At 53.6% G+C, this 14,829-nt stretch overlaps 5 protein-coding genes across 5 annotated transcripts; 2 read left to right on the top strand and 3 right to left on the bottom strand.

Annotated features, from left to right (window-relative positions):
* Positions 1 to 951: 951 nt before the first annotated feature.
* Positions 952 to 2,289, bottom strand: CkaCkLH20_01916 (RNA recognition domain-containing protein; the record flags this gene model as incomplete). The annotated part of the gene is made up of 1 exon (XM_038884635.1): positions 952 to 2,289. One exon carries the CDS (start codon positions 2,287 to 2,289, stop codon positions 952 to 954), a length of 1,338 nt encoding a protein of 445 aa, XP_038750335.1.
* Positions 2,290 to 4,651: 2,362 nt separating this feature from the next.
* Positions 4,652 to 5,476, top strand: CkaCkLH20_01917 (nuclear envelope protein cut8; the record flags this gene model as incomplete). Its single annotated transcript, XM_038884636.1, has 1 exon — positions 4,652 to 5,476. One exon carries the CDS (start codon positions 4,652 to 4,654, stop codon positions 5,474 to 5,476), a length of 825 nt encoding a protein of 274 aa, XP_038750336.1.
* A 2,728-nt stretch (positions 5,477 to 8,204) lies between these two features.
* CkaCkLH20_01918 (recombination protein rad52) lies at positions 8,205 to 9,906 on the top strand (the record flags this gene model as incomplete). The annotated part of the gene is made up of 3 exons (XM_038884637.1): positions 8,205 to 8,260; positions 8,322 to 8,977; positions 9,029 to 9,906. 3 exons carry the CDS (start codon positions 8,205 to 8,207, stop codon positions 9,904 to 9,906), a joined length of 1,590 nt encoding a protein of 529 aa, XP_038750337.1.
* A 364-nt stretch (positions 9,907 to 10,270) lies between these two features.
* On the bottom strand, positions 10,271 to 11,431 carry CkaCkLH20_01919 (uncharacterized protein; the record flags this gene model as incomplete). The annotated part of the gene is made up of 3 exons (XM_038884638.1): positions 10,271 to 11,223; positions 11,284 to 11,333; positions 11,385 to 11,431. 3 exons carry the CDS (start codon positions 11,429 to 11,431, stop codon positions 10,271 to 10,273), a joined length of 1,050 nt encoding a protein of 349 aa, XP_038750338.1.
* An 803-nt stretch (positions 11,432 to 12,234) lies between these two features.
* On the bottom strand, positions 12,235 to 14,541 carry CkaCkLH20_01920 (uncharacterized protein; the record flags this gene model as incomplete). The annotated part of the gene is made up of 1 exon (XM_038884639.1): positions 12,235 to 14,541. One exon carries the CDS (start codon positions 14,539 to 14,541, stop codon positions 12,235 to 12,237), a length of 2,307 nt encoding a protein of 768 aa, XP_038750339.1.
* Positions 14,542 to 14,829: the final 288 nt, after the last annotated feature.

The raw sequence follows: 14,829 nt of genomic DNA on the forward strand, positions 1-14,829 counted from the left end.
ACTGTTGAATCTAGATTGATGTAATCTGTTGACTCGCAAAGATGAGGCTGTAGTTTGGGGCTATCCGGAGTTGTCGTTGCTGGAAGGAGAAACGGACGATTGCATTCAAGAATGTTACCAACCCCAATCATAGTCGGGCCAGGTGACCCTGCGTGGCCGGCATCAAACACCGCATGTACGTGGGATGGGAAGACAAGTATTAGCATAAATCCTGACTCTCGAGATACACAGATGATCGACAGCCGATATGTCTCTTTGTCAGGTAGCATCCACGGCCGGCATTCTCAGCAAACGTGGAGCGCCGGTGGGCCCATAATTGCCGGACATCGGGGCGGGACGGAGTGGAAATGGGGCCGGACCCCACTCGTTCCTCCCGAGGCAGCTTCCCATGTCTTCGCCGTGACCGAGAACTGCGTGGAGGAAGCTGGGATCAGCCTAAGTTGAGGCAGGCGCGACAGAACCCAAGGGTTCAAAGCCCTTCAAAATGCTGGGATGAGTGAGAGGCTGAAGACGCTTCAGCTTCAGTTGGGTCCGCTTGGTCGGCACTCCCAAGGCTGTTCCGGCATCCCAAGGCACGCGGCACTTCCTCCGGCCGTAAAGCTTCTGCAGGCAAATCTGGATGCGAGGCGCGAGTCCTACGTCTGAGAGGCCTTCGTCGTGGGTACGAGGACCTACGCACAGCGTGACGTCTTGTATTACGCCTAGCATAAGCTTGTGCAGATATGAGGGCATCCACGCAGACAAGCTTTTGCTGGCATCACCCTATGAGGCTCTCTGCGCGGCCCTCACATGGCGCTTGTATCCTCGTGTTGATGTAGAAGGCCTGGTCGCAGCAGATCTCACACTCGAAGAACTCACACTCGAAGAACTCACACTGAAAGCGCATGACGAGGTGCTCCTTTCTGTGAAAAAAACACGTCTTGAACGATCAATTAAATTTTCTTCGCTACCTTAATCAAACGTGATCTTAGTACCCGTGTGCTTTGCAGCCGCGCCCGTCAATCTCGCAACCATCAGGTCGTCTTGTGCTTTGAGCTCCGACGCAGGCTTAGCATCCGCACGAGGCTTCCTCTCCTTCCGAGCCGCACCCTCCGCGGCACCGCTTTCCTCACCCTCCTGTTGATTCCTCTTCGGCGCGTCCTTGCCGAAGCGCTTCTTATACCGGGTCTGGTCGTCCTCGGCCAGCTCGATCTTGAGCGGGCGGCCGAGCAGCTTGTTCACCCACCACTTCCTCGTCTTCACCTTTTGCTCCTCCACCTGCTTCTTCTTCTCCTTCTTCTTTTTCTTGTCATCGTCGTCCTCGTCCTCCGACCCCTCATCTTCTCCGTCCTTCATCTCCTCGTCGCCCTCCTCATCCTTCTTCTTGTCGACGAAGTCGTCCTCGGTCTCGATCTCCTCCTTGATCTTGACGAAACCCTTGACAGCCCAGCCCGCGGACTCGGGCTCCCTGAACTTGACCCATCCGTATCCCTTGCACTTGCCCGAGTCCTCGAACGTCGCGACCTTGACCCAGTCGATCTGGCCGCACTTCTCAAAGTGCTGCTGCACGTCGTCGTCGGTCGTCTTGAAGCTGAGGTTGCCCACGAAGATCTTGCTGCTCTTCGGCACCTCCTCCTTGGCCTCGGCCGCCTTTCCGCCCTTCTCGCCCTCGGCCTCGGCCTCCTTCTTCGGCCGTCCCTCGTACGACGTCGCGTCCTTGATCAGCAACTTGCGGTGTCCCAGCTCGGCCTCGGTCAGCGCGATGGCGGCGACCTTTGGCGCGACGTCGTCGAAGTCGACGTACGCGAAACCCTTGTTGTTCGGCTTGTCCTTGCCCGGGACCTTGGTCGTGGGCATGTGTAACCTGGTGATGGAGGCCTCGGTGATCATCTCGCCCGAGTTGGCGACCAGCCACTTGCGCAGCTCGTCGGCGGTGACGAAGAAGGGCAGGTTGCCGATCCAGACGCCGTGCTCGGAGCGCTTGGAGGCCTGCTCCTTGTCCTCCTTTTCCTTCTTCTTCTTGGCTTCCCTCTCGTCGTCGCTGTCGAGCTTGGGCGGGAGCTTCTTGCCCTTCTTCAAGGCACGCTTGGCGCGCTTGGAGGGGGGTTCGGGGGCCTCGAGGTCGACTTCGATTTCGTCGACGTTGGCCGACTTGCGCTTCTTGGAGTCGGGCGACTTTTGGGGGCTCGCCTCATTGTCGGAGGAGGGGTCCGCGACGGCGGCGGCGGCGGTCTCGGGGACCTCGTCCTTGACGTCCTTAGACGACTTGGACTTGGACTTGGACTTCTTCTTGGATTCGGAGGTTGCCATTTTGAATATAGTCTCTGGGCAATAACTTGGGATGCCCAAAGTTTGCGCGAGGTCGCTGTAGAAACGTCAATGGCGATCGGTTGGTTGCTGGAAGCGACAGAGGATCTCGAACGGGGGACCCTTTGCCGTTGGATTGCCCCGAAATTTTTTTGTTTCTGCGATTGGGATTTGGCAATCGATAAGACCGATAAGAGGTGACAGCGGTAGAGACCCACTCTGTCTGTTCACCGAGGCTGACCTTGAAGGACCCAGTCGGGTGGATGCATGTAGCGGTACGCCGGCGAGGTATAAGTACAGGTACTGCTGCACATAGTGGCTGCAGACAACTGACTCTGTCTGGCGCCAAGGAGACGCAGGATGGCTGGTATTTTCGCCCGAATCACGCCCTGCATTTTTGGTGGTCTTGAGTAAGCTCCAAGGGGAGAGACAGGAGGAGACTGGTCATTACCGTCGAACATTGGAAGGGAAAAGGAAGCGCGATGAGTGAGACCAGCCGGTTGAAGCTTAAGGCCTCCCTTGCTGGCTCGGCATGTTTACAATGGTCTTGTTTTGATTCAGGAAGCAACAAGACCAGGGGCGAAAGAGGAGGAGGAGGCTTGCAAAGAGACGTCCCGAGGCAACAAAGCGCAATGTAACGTGAAAAGAGATGAATCATATAGCTTGTGAGGATTAAGCACTTGGCCTTGAAGGTCGGTGAGGGGCATCCACTTGCCAGCCAGGGAGTTCCAGGTTCTTTTCAGGGACGGTTCCGAAGGACATGACTTATTGGAGCTTGAGTCTCGAAGGGTTGGCGATGGATGACGGGGCACGGTGAGGTCTTGAGCCACCCGCGACATGGGGCGTCTTGAGGCTTTTCGAGACATCCAGCCACTAGAGAGGAAAAGTAGAAAGATGCCATGGCGGAAAGAAAGAAGGTAGAGTGTAGCAGCTGAGAATGAAGGCGGAAAGAAGCCGACGGTGAGAAGTGACAGTCGAATTAAAAAGGCGAGGAAAATGCCTTCAGCTGTCGCAGAGACAGAGACACATCGACATGGAAGACCCCCACCACGAGGACCACCACTAAAGAGGTGCCAGCGCCGTCGCCTTGGTGCCCTCCGTCATCCACTCACGTGCGGATAATTTGTGACGAATGGGATCCGCCAGTCGCTTAGCAAAACGTCCAATGGCAGCCAGCCCTTCCCCAGTCATAACAACCAATTGGCAGGGGGCAGACACACCTTGCCTTTTCAGTGTCTGCCGAGAGTACCGCTAAGGCGATCAAAGTAGCGGTACAATGCAACATGTTCAGTCTACCATCTCCATCTCCCTCTCTCAACTCGCAACTCTGCAGCGCTGCACCCGTCCCGACCTTGCTGTTTCGGCATAAGGCACCCATCGGGTTGAACTCCCCTTGACCGCTTCCATCCTGTTTACCCTGCTGGATGGACATTACAGGCGGCCTGCAGCATTCTCTATCCACTGGGACCGCGGTCTCAGTTCTCCATTGGATCGCTGCAGCCGCATTGCAGATTCTGAGTGGACAACCCGGCGGGAATCCAGCCAACGCACGTTGCTTGAGGCGACTTTGAGGTGGGTAAGGTACGGTACGGGTACCTAAGGGTTGAAGTGAAGGGTAAGGTGTGTGTCTCTCTCTCTCTCTGCCTCTGAGGCGTGAGAGTTCTGGCCGCAATCCGCGCAACCACAACCATTTTCGCTGCACTGCAACGAGTGATCCTGATCCTGGTCTTGGTTCCAGCACACCAGCAGCGAGCTGCATCGGTACCCAGCAGGGCAGAGCAGGTCCAAGTGGCACTTGTAAACCAACCTGGCGAAAAAGGGAAAAGGCCTTTTTTTCCCACCTTCACTCCTCCACATCTCTCACGGTCTCCCTCTCGCTTCGCTTCGCTCCGTCTCCATCGCCCTCTTCCTCCTTTGCCCCCCAAACAAGCCTTCCTTCTTTCCCCTCACCATTCACAACAACCACGACTTCATTCAATCAACCACACGATATTCCCTCGTCTTCTTAGCACTACCATTTCATCGGCACTTGTCAAAGAATCGTCAATTTCTGGATTCTCGTGGATTGTCGTCGTCGCCGCCTGCGGTCGCAACCGTCGTCGTCACCTGGACTTAAAAACCCCAGACACTTCTCCCACCGACACCCGGCCGATCGATCCTTCGCACTCATTCTAAACATGAATGTGTTGCTCTCGCCACAGCCGCCTCATTTCCAACATCCTCACGAAGCCAACCGCATTTCTCCCTCTCGATCTCGTGAGTACTTCTCCCTCCGTTTGAGCCCTTTTCTTGCGCTCGAGAAATGGGCCAAGGCTTCGCCGTGCATCCCGACGCTAACCCGAAAACAGTGAGCCCATTTCACAACATGGCCACCAGCCGCAAGCGCAAGGCCGACGAGGACGGCGACGAGATGTCCCTCTCCCCGCGAAGCTCCCCCTCCGCCTCGTCGAGACAACTCTCCCGACCCTCGAAAAAAGTCCGCTCCAATGAACTCGTCGGCCGCCCGCTCACCCTGCCCCGACTCCTCGAGACCCTGGATCCTACTCAGCTGCGAACCGTCCTAGAGCGAATCTGCGAGCGCCACCCAGAAATCGGCCACGAGGTCGTCAGCAGCGCCCCCCGACCGACCGTCGAAGCCGCTCACGGCGTTTTGCGGGAGTATCAGGAGAAGATGAAGGTGGCCATTCCGTACGGCGAGACGAGCCCAGATTACACCTATTACCGGGTCAAGGCACCCCTGACGGCTCTCATCGACGCCCTCCTCGACTTTACGCCGCAGTACTTGCCCCCTAACGAAAGCCAAACCACCATTTCTCTGCAATATCTCGACGGCGCCACCAAGATCATTCACCAACTCCCCGACTGGGAGCCTCAGCAATACCGCCACCACAAGGAAAACGCATACGACGAGATCTCCAAGGCCTGGGCCCTGGTCATCAACGAGGCGGCCAAGCGCGGAGGAGGACTCAGCCTGCACACGGGCGGATGGGACCAGACCCTGGCGAAGCACCATGAGATTTCCGGCGGACGCATGGGCACTGCGATGAACGCAATGGCGGCGGGAGTGAGTTGGATGGCCAACAACTCGTCAAACGGACAACCCACAAACCCAGCTTCGGACCCGAACTCGATTCTCAACCAGCTCATGTCGGGAACGTATGGGGCACCTGTGCGGGTCGGACCCTGGTAAAGCATGAGGAGAAGGAACAAGGAATAATCTCAGCGGTGCATAACCACGGAACGCAACGACATCGGCCACTGTCGATCGCTTCACTGAACATATCACGACGACTATAACGACGGCTTCATCATTTTTCGCTTTTCCTCACTTCACTCAGCATGGGGCGGCAAAGGGCATAGACTTTTGGTTTTCCGCGGACAAATTCATGTCACAAAGGCCTGGTTGGGGTTGGTCGGCGTTTTGTCTTTTTTTTTTCTCTTATCAACTGATGATATCCCTTTCCTGTCGCATGTCGCGGAGTCTTCCCACGCAAGGGATGGCGGCTTGTACAAAACGTACAGCCTCCGTCTCCCTGCTGACACATTGGGTTTGACGAGGAAATCGAGTCACACATTCCACGTGTAGGTAGTTCTGGTTTTTCAAAGGGTCCAAGGGGAGAGGAGGAAGCATTTTGGGACAGCAAGCAATCACAAAACCCACCCGCTTGGGAGAGTTGAAGTCAAACACACACACACACACACATACATAATTATCGTCCCTCGTTGGGTCATTCGCAAACGGTCAACCTCGTCGAGCGACAGAGTACGCCATGTATCATGTAAACGGCATGGTTTTCGAGTCGTGCAGTACGGAGGGTTGTTTCATAGCAGTAGGACCGTAACGTCACCTTAGCATTTATCCAGGCATGTCAAAGGCAGCATGGGAAACTTGGAGTATTGAGCACGTTGTATCCATGCAAGCAGCCGTACGCGTCCCTGCCGCCGGTGTGATCGCCCCTCGTTTGCCGTTTGTCGCGGACAAAAAGGCGCACCTGTTTCAACTGCCCACACAGTCGGGTGACACGAATCGACGACGACGGCAATCCAACCCATCATCGGTGACTTTTTGGCAAACTGCGTCCGACTTTATCTTACCTGCGAACATGCAACATCCTTCCAAAGCCTTTTTTTGCGTCCGATGATGGTTCTTTCTTAAAACTTGGCTTTTCCGGGGTTCGACGGCCCGTTTTTTTCTTTCTTCGGTCTGATGCAACACCCTCCCTCCGTGCGTGCCTGATCATCGTCGATCCGTAACCCAGAGCCAGGTCAGCCGGATAGGATTTGAGGTTCCTGAGATGAAGTTTGTTGGGTCCTCTCGATTTCCCGAAGATGAGAGAGAGAGAGCGTGGCAGCCCGAAGATGGAATGAAATAAAGACTTGGGTTTTCTGGCTGCACCCCGTGGTTCGTGCACTCGGCGTGGATGGTCTGAAACTCGTGAGAATGCGAGCAAACAGCCTCTCGCTCGCCGTGGTGAGATTGGATGGGATTGGGGGGTGGGTGGCCTCTGGCCGATTACGAGATGACCCTCAGCCGCTTTTGCCAAGGGTGCTCCAGGCAAGCTTTTGGCGGGGTAAACCGTAAAGGTGAAGTAAAGTTTGTGGAGGTCGACGGGTTTTACGGGTGCCCTCCCTTCTCCAACGGTTACCTAGGTTCACTGTTCGGACGACAGCCGCCAGGCGCCAGGCGAACTCTCAGGTACCGTTCAGCGGGGAGAATACCTCCCGCTTCAGGCCAAAGGAGCCTCAACACCCGCCCGGCGACCCGGAGAGGGACCTGGAGGGGTCCAGGCACCAGCGCCTTACCTTACCTTATTCCCCAAGTGGGGAAGAGGGTTTATTATACTTATATAAGAAGAGGGTAAATATTCTTATTATAGTTATATTTAATAAATATCTATATTGATTAGAGCCTAAAATAGTTATATTTATACCTCTATAAATAACTAGTAGAACTAAATTTCTATTAATATTATCTCTTATTAAAGTAGTATTTTAACCTCTAATATTATTAATATTATTAAATTAGGATAGTACTTATTATTAAGTTAGTGCTAAAGGTATTAAAGTTCTTTTAAAGTATACCTAATTAGAATTAAAAGTACTTTAGGGTTATTAAGAAGTATTCTATAGTTAATTTTAAATATATCTAGCTATTATTATTTATTATATAGTATTATTACTATTTATTACTTACTATCTAGAGGTTTAAAGTTAATCTCTTTTATAATTTTAATATATTAAGTAGCTTAATACTAAATATAGTAATTAAGGTTATAGTTAATAATAGCTTAGCTTATAGTAGTATATATATTAGGACTTAGTTATATAGTAAGGTATATATTATTATTTTAAGATATCTATTTAAATTAGTATATCTTCATTAATAAAGCTTAAAAGGGTTATACTTTAATAATATAAATAAAAAGTCTTCTTTTTTAGTTAGTAATATAAAGAAGAAGAAAAAGAGAATAGGGGTTTATCTATTAATAGTAATTTTATATAGCTTATTAGCTATACCTTAAGAGTATTACTATAAGAGTATTACTATAAGGGTATTACTATAAAGGTATTACTATAAAAACTTAGCTATTTAGACTTTACTTACTTAGTATTTAGAGAGGTTTCTATATATAATTCTATATATAATAAGGGGGTATATACTTAGATATAATTAGTTAGATAAAATATAGGTAAAAGGGGGTAAAGATATATATAATTACCTTACCTTATCTTATTAATTTAAGGTCACGTGGACGCCCGTCACATCGCTCTCTAACGCGTGAAGACGGTGGCCAACAAAACGCGCCTTGAATTGACGCCCATAGATGCCAGGCAGCCAGCACCTTGTCGGCTCACCATCTTTTTATTTTTCAGTTCCGAAGCTCTCAAATTTTTGATGCTGAACGACACACATTCAATTGTCATTCCGCTCCCATAATCCCACAAGAAAGAACGCGTTCGACAAGATGCCCGCGTATGTTGTTGACATCCCCGACCGCGTCCTCTCTGCCCAACTAACATTCGTGATACCGCAGCCCGGGCGACCAACACAGCAACTGGGAGAATCCCTTCGAGGAGCCCCAGAAGCGAATGAGCGAATACACGGCCCAAGAAATCGCCACGCTCCAGAGCCGTCTCGAGAAGCAGCTCGGCCCCGAGTACATCTCCGCGCGCGCCGGCCCCTCGGGACAGAAGGTCCACTACATCGCCGCCGAGAAATGCATCGCCCTCGCGAACGAGGTCTTCGGCTTCAACGGCTGGTCCTCGTCAATCCAGAACATCCAGGTCGACTTCGTCGACGAGCACCCCCAGACGATGAAGATCAGCCTGGGGCTGTCCGTCATCATGCGCGTCACCCTCCGCGACGGCACCTTCCACGAGGACATCGGCTACGGACACATCGAGAACTGCAAGGGCAAGGCTGCCGCTTTCGAGAAGGCGAAGAAGGAGGGCACCACCGACGCGTTGAAGAGGGCGCTGAGGAACTTTGGCAATGTGCTCGGCAACTGCATTTACGACAAGGACTACCTCGCCAAGGTGACCAAGATGAAGGTCGCCCCGACAAAGTTCAACGAGGTTGAGCTGCACAGGCATTCCGACTTTGCTGTGAAAAAGGAGGAGAAGGCGCCGCCGCCGCCTCCGCCTATTAAGCACGAGACGACGGTTGACTCGCTTGAGGACCTTCTTGAAGGTGAGACATCACTGAACGTGGCAAGAGATTGTAGCGACTAACACCTGGAAGATTTTGACGAGGCAGACTTCGCCGTGGTTGAGGGTGATCACCCGGACGAGGTATCGCTTCCAACGGCCGCAAATGGCTCTTCAAACGAACGAGCCGCCAGTATCGCCCCAGCACCAGCACCAGCACAACCGGTTCCTCCACACATGCAGACCTCCAACCGATCCCTAGGCAGAAGCACATCAGCAGAAAATCTAGGACGGGCCCCTCAGACGCCAAATCAAGCACATTCACGCCATCAACCCCAAGCCTACGGAAACCGCCCTCAACCACCAAACCAACCTCGCGCCCCTACAAACCCTACAGCGCCGTCCGCGCCTTCGGCCCCGCCGGCCAACGGCAACATGACAACCCCGGGCGGCCCCAACTCGGCCGAGCCGATGGCCTTCTTCTCCGCACGTGCCGTACAGCAAATCCCCGATTCTGCTTTGCAGGGGAACAACGCTGACGCTCCTCTGATGATGCCAGCCGGGCAACAAGCCTTCAATCCCAAGGCAGAGAGCCCATCCATACGAAAGACCCCCGGCATAGACCACAACTCCTCCAAGCCCCTGACGCGCAGCGGCATGCATGTCCCTCCCACCTCGACACAGTCCGACGCGGCGCCGTCCAAGGGCTCGGGGTTCACGCCCGTCAGGCCCGCCGGTGCCGGTCCGGCGCCCAACCCCCAGTTCAGCCAGGCCAGACGTATCGGCGCTCCGGGCGGTCCAGGTAGTCCCTTGGCCAACCGGGGCTCGTACCGTCCGCCGACGATGAAGCGTCCCCTTCAGCAGGACGCCGGGGCTGGCAGACCTGCCCTGGCGGATGTATCGAATAACGGGGCCGTGGGCAATGCCCCTGGCGGAGGCGGATTCGATCCTAAGCGACAGAAAATGTCATGAGGGTTGGCTTGAGTAAAGTCCAGTTAGTTGAAGTTCGTGAAGTCTGGGAGCATTTGACTTGAGGCGGCTTGGAGCTTTGGAGTCTTGTTTTAGTCGGGCAGGGGGCATATTGTACGGAGTTTTGGTGTCTCAGGCGGACTGTAGCTATAAGGTCACTAAGAGCATAGATCACTCACACAATGAGACGAAAATTCCCTTGGTCACCTCGATGAGTTACGCTCAGGCTGCCTGCAATGTCTCACGATGAACCGGTCTAAACATCACCATTGTTGCAAACATTGTCCCAACGGTATTTCCCCTCGCTCTCAATAACACACCATTCCGAGTCAATCTAATCAGTCTTCAGATATCATCCCCAACCTACCTAAACCTCCGGCGCGAACGGACTATCCGCCAACGCAGCCTCGATCTCCCCCGCCCCGACCTCCCGCCCAAACAACCTCGCCAACCCCTCCAACACGTCAAAATGAAATTTCTGAAAGGCCTCCATCCGGAAGAAATCCGGAAACAGGTGCGGCACCCCCGCGTACGCCACGACCCGCGCGTCCACCCCGCGCTCCCGCAGCGCACGCGCGTAGATCAGCCCGTCGTCCCGCAGCGGGTCCGCCCCGCACACCTGCACGAACGTCGGCGGCATGCCCGCGTGCGCCGTCGCGGAGTTGAACGGCGAGAAGTCGGCGGAGGTCAGCTCGGGCGCGTAGGCCTCGTTGAAGAGGTCCATGGCCTTGCGGTCGAGCCCCGGCGCCGAGGCCGCTTGTTCCCGCGAGAAGAAGACGTCGCGGAACGGCGGGGGCACGATGGGCGGTTCGAGGAGCCAGGGGATGCTGAGCCAGACGCCCGTGAGGGGCGGGCTGAGGTTGTGGTCGAGGGTCTTTTGGGCCGTCACGGCGGCGAGGTTGCCGCCGGCCGAGATGCCGCCGATGACGAAGCCGGAGGGGAGGTCGACGTCGAGCGTGGTGTCGGCGTGGCGCGTGATCCACTGGACGGCGTCCCAGACGTCGTGCGGCGCGGTTGGGAAGGGGTGTTCGGGGGCGCGGCGGTAGGAGAGGTTGAGGACCGTGATGTCGAGGAGGGAGGAGGCGAGGCGGGCGTAGGGGGTGAGTTGGTCGCAGTCGCCGAACATGAAGCCGCCGCCGAAGAGGAGGACGAGGAGGGGTGTTTTGGTCCCGGGGGAGGAGGAGGGGGGCTTGTGGACGCGGGCTTCGGAGAGGTGGCCGTCGCGCATGGGGATCTTGATGGAGTATTCTGTCGGTGTCGCGGGGGGTTGGGATGCGATGCGCGCGGCGTCCATGAGGGCGCGGTCGGAGGGGGAGGGGGCTGTTATGGGAGGGAAGGGGTGCTTTTTCATGTGCTGTTTGAGGTTGTGATGTTAGTTACATGATGGTTGAGAAGAGGGTTGATTGGTGCTGACTTCTTTGAACTCCTCGCTGTTGTTGAGGTTAATCTTTGTCAGGAGGTGAGGTTGAGGATGGACTTACGTGAGGATGCCTAGCGGCGCGATCTTCTCTTTGGTGTCGTATTCCATCTTGAAATGGAGTGAAGTTGGCGTGTAAGTTCTTGTGGCGTTGCGGCTTTGAGCTAGAATAAAGTTTCACGATAAGTGCAGATGGTGTCTGAGTAGAATGACCTTCAATTCAAATACTTCCAATTTCAAAACCTGCAAGATGGCATTTATATATATCTATAGTCATCTCCATCGCAGAAGTCGGACACGGAGTTTCGAACCTCACGATCCCATCCGTCCAAAACGCATGATTCCCGTCCCTCACCGACTCGTACAAGCTCCGCATCGTCGGCTCCCACACGCCCCGCCGCCGCCGGGACTTTGTAAATCGCAGCTCCCCGTCCAGGGTCGGAAGCGGCGCATCCTTGACGTTCCTCTTTTCCCCACGCGGTCTTTCGGGGAAAGGTTCAAGTCCGTCCAACGCTCAATCTGTCAGCGGGAGTTGACGTGCGGAGTAAGAGTTTGTTCAAGGCAAGTGATGGACAGACACACACAGACCGAGCCTTTGGTCCTAGTTCCGGGTACGCGGAGACGGGAAATGCGGTTGAGGTCTTTCCCATATCGGGATTCGATGCCGAGGGGTGGAGGTGTTAGGTTGTGGTTGTATTCAACCCACCGGCCGCTAGAATATTGAAGTGTTCCAGCTTGGATACATCATGAGCTGGAATGGATGTTTTTGGGGCATTGAAAATCTAAGATGTGTACAATGCAGTGTCAGATATTTGATGTTTACAATCTGTATTCGTTTTCCTAACAACGCCGACTAGTACAGGTTCTGAACTACCACCCAACTCGCGCATATCCAAGTCTGGCCTGGCTCGTATCTAAGCCAGCTCGTCAGGTATCTTGATATTAACCCCCTTGCAAAACTCCCTCCATTCCGTAGTGATGTTGCTTGTCTTGCACCGTTCGTCGTCAAGAATGGTTCCCAGGTTCTGGGCATAAGGCGAGTTGAAGCCAGACAAACTCATGTTTCCCAAATCACATGTAAGTTCCGTGTGGAATCCGCGAGCGGCCCTTGCAAGAAGCCCCCGTTTGACAATTGTGTCGAGGCCGTGGAAGTCGAAGAACATGATTGCAACATTGTCCCGGATCACCTTCTCCAACTGAGTGAGGTGCTTTGAGCACGACACACCACCCGCCATTGACTTCTGATCTGCCTCCTCGAGCTTTGTACGGGCCTCGCGTGCATTTGAATGAGGCATAGGGAGCCTGTTTCTCGTATGGTCGTAAAGCGATGGTATGTATAGCTCGCGTTTCCTGCCCGGCGTATTTCGCTTTGCACGGTATTCTTCCACTGCTTCATTTGCTTTTTTCTCGTTATGGGCGGATTTTGGGCCGGAACGTAGTGCCTTGATCTTCAGCCTCAAAACTTCGTAAGCGGATTTCCGGTTGCCGACTTTTTTGATGAGCTTGGCCTCGTCGGGTTCGCAGGTGATCTCGTGCAACTTCAACCCGAAGGAGAGATACATGCGGACACAGCACTGGCGATCAGTCATCGGCAGATCGGAGGAAGAAAACAGCTGGACCCTTTGCAAGTATATCGCTGCGTCCATGTCAGGCCAGCTGAAGCCTTTATCTGGTCGAATGACGCGAGACCTGTGGTACCAGTGAGCCGCGTAGGTCAGATCACCGCCTTCGCTCATCCAATCCATTTCTTGCATGTTGCTGATCTCCGTAAACGCGTGAAGAACGGCCCCCAGAAGTATGGGGTTGAAAACGAATGATCTGGAGGCCGACAGACGCGATTCCAAAACAGGAAAGCAGGACCCCAAGTGAGGGTTGACAGAACAATCCTCTTCAGACTTATTGAGATCCTTGTTCTTCTCGGCCACGCTGGATTCATGATCCCTCTTCATGTATGAGACTCTGCTATGACTCATGTATCTCTTTATATCGGCGTCGATGTATTCCTGTAGTCCTTCCGTGTCAAGGACGTCGAGTACCACACGGATCATGAAGACTTCGTATGTGGACCATACTTTGCCTTCTGAAGAGCGCATACACTTGAACTTGGCTGTCAGATAATCCATGTCAGCTGTTTCGTCTGGATATTCATCTGCTTCAGCCCAAAGGTCGAGCAGGCGACGAAGATCCGCAACAGGGGTATTGATATCGCAATGACCGTCGTGATCTTCGAACAATGACCCGAGCCATTCGTCTGTCGCTGACTCTTTAGGCTTTCCCATCGCCTTGAAAAGCGATTTCATGAGGCGGTCCTCGTGGTCCATCGTCCAGTCTCTCAATTCCTTGTGGGGCTGCCAGCCCGTCTCCTTCAGACGTTTGTTCAAGTCCTCGTGGCTCTCTTTGCAAAACTCCTCAAAGACAGAACCCCCCAAGCAAGCCTGGTAGTAGATGAAGAGAATCTTGCTGCGGTGGCTTCTCAATGAATGATGTTTCTGGTTGAAGTTCTCTTGCAAGATGTCCAGGTGTCGAAAGGCGTACTGGGTGACGAAGGCAGCGGTCACGAGATCCGTTTCGGCTTGGCAGTATCGGCTCCAGAGTTGTTTGAAATGTGTCCTGATCTCACTAGCATCGTCCAGTAGACAGAAAAGCTCCATGAGAGGGTCGTCAGCAATAGGGTTTGCTTTGGCCGGCGAAGAATTCGTTGTTGAGCCGGCCGCTTCAGATGAGTGCTCGGTGACGATTTGCTTGGAGCAATCGCCATCGGTGTCATTGTCGACGTTTTCTCCGGGTGTGTGTTTTTCCCCCAGTACGAAGAAATAATTCCGCGCAGCTTGTGAATCAGACGTCCCGGGTTCCTGCTGGGGCTGAATGGAGCCAGGAACCCCAACAGCATTGGATGGGTTGAAGTGATCCAAGATCGACTGCAGTTTCTCGTTGAAAAACGCGTGCGTGGAGTTGGACTCCTTACACCCGTGTTCTCGAAACCGCTCCGAGACACGGCGACGCAAGCTGATCGCTTCCTTTAGCCATCTCCTTTGCTTTTTGGGCATTGGGCGTCCGGCCAGAGCACAGGATTTTGCGAGGTAAACCATTTCTTGTACGCCGTAACTCGCCTGGGTACCGCTCGCAATGCCCAGCTCAGTCGCCGCTGTAATGAGCCATCCTAGCGCCTGAGATGTTTTGTACTTGTATTGCTGGTAGGTGGAGGGAAATTCGGTTGCCATTGTGACGAAGAGGAGATGGCGTTAAAAGGTGTGACTGTATGTTCTTTCGATCCGAGGCAGATTGGGGAAAGAAGAAGTGGCATACTGGGGTTTTATAGATAGAAAAGATGTCTAGAACCTAATGATGTAGCAGAAAACACTACCGTTGAAAAAAACAACTTAACAGTTTCCATCCAGGTTCATGGCCATTTTGATTGATTTGACTTTTTACTGAAGACTCATTCAGCGGGGCCGCATGTGAGCCACAGCATAAGGATACTCTATCAAGTATTAGATCTCCATACTCAA

Source organism: Colletotrichum karsti (genome assembly GCF_011947395.1).
Source record: "Colletotrichum karsti strain CkLH20 chromosome Unknown Scaffold4, whole genome shotgun sequence".
Lineage (NCBI taxonomy): Eukaryota > Fungi > Ascomycota > Sordariomycetes > Glomerellales > Glomerellaceae > Colletotrichum > Colletotrichum karsti.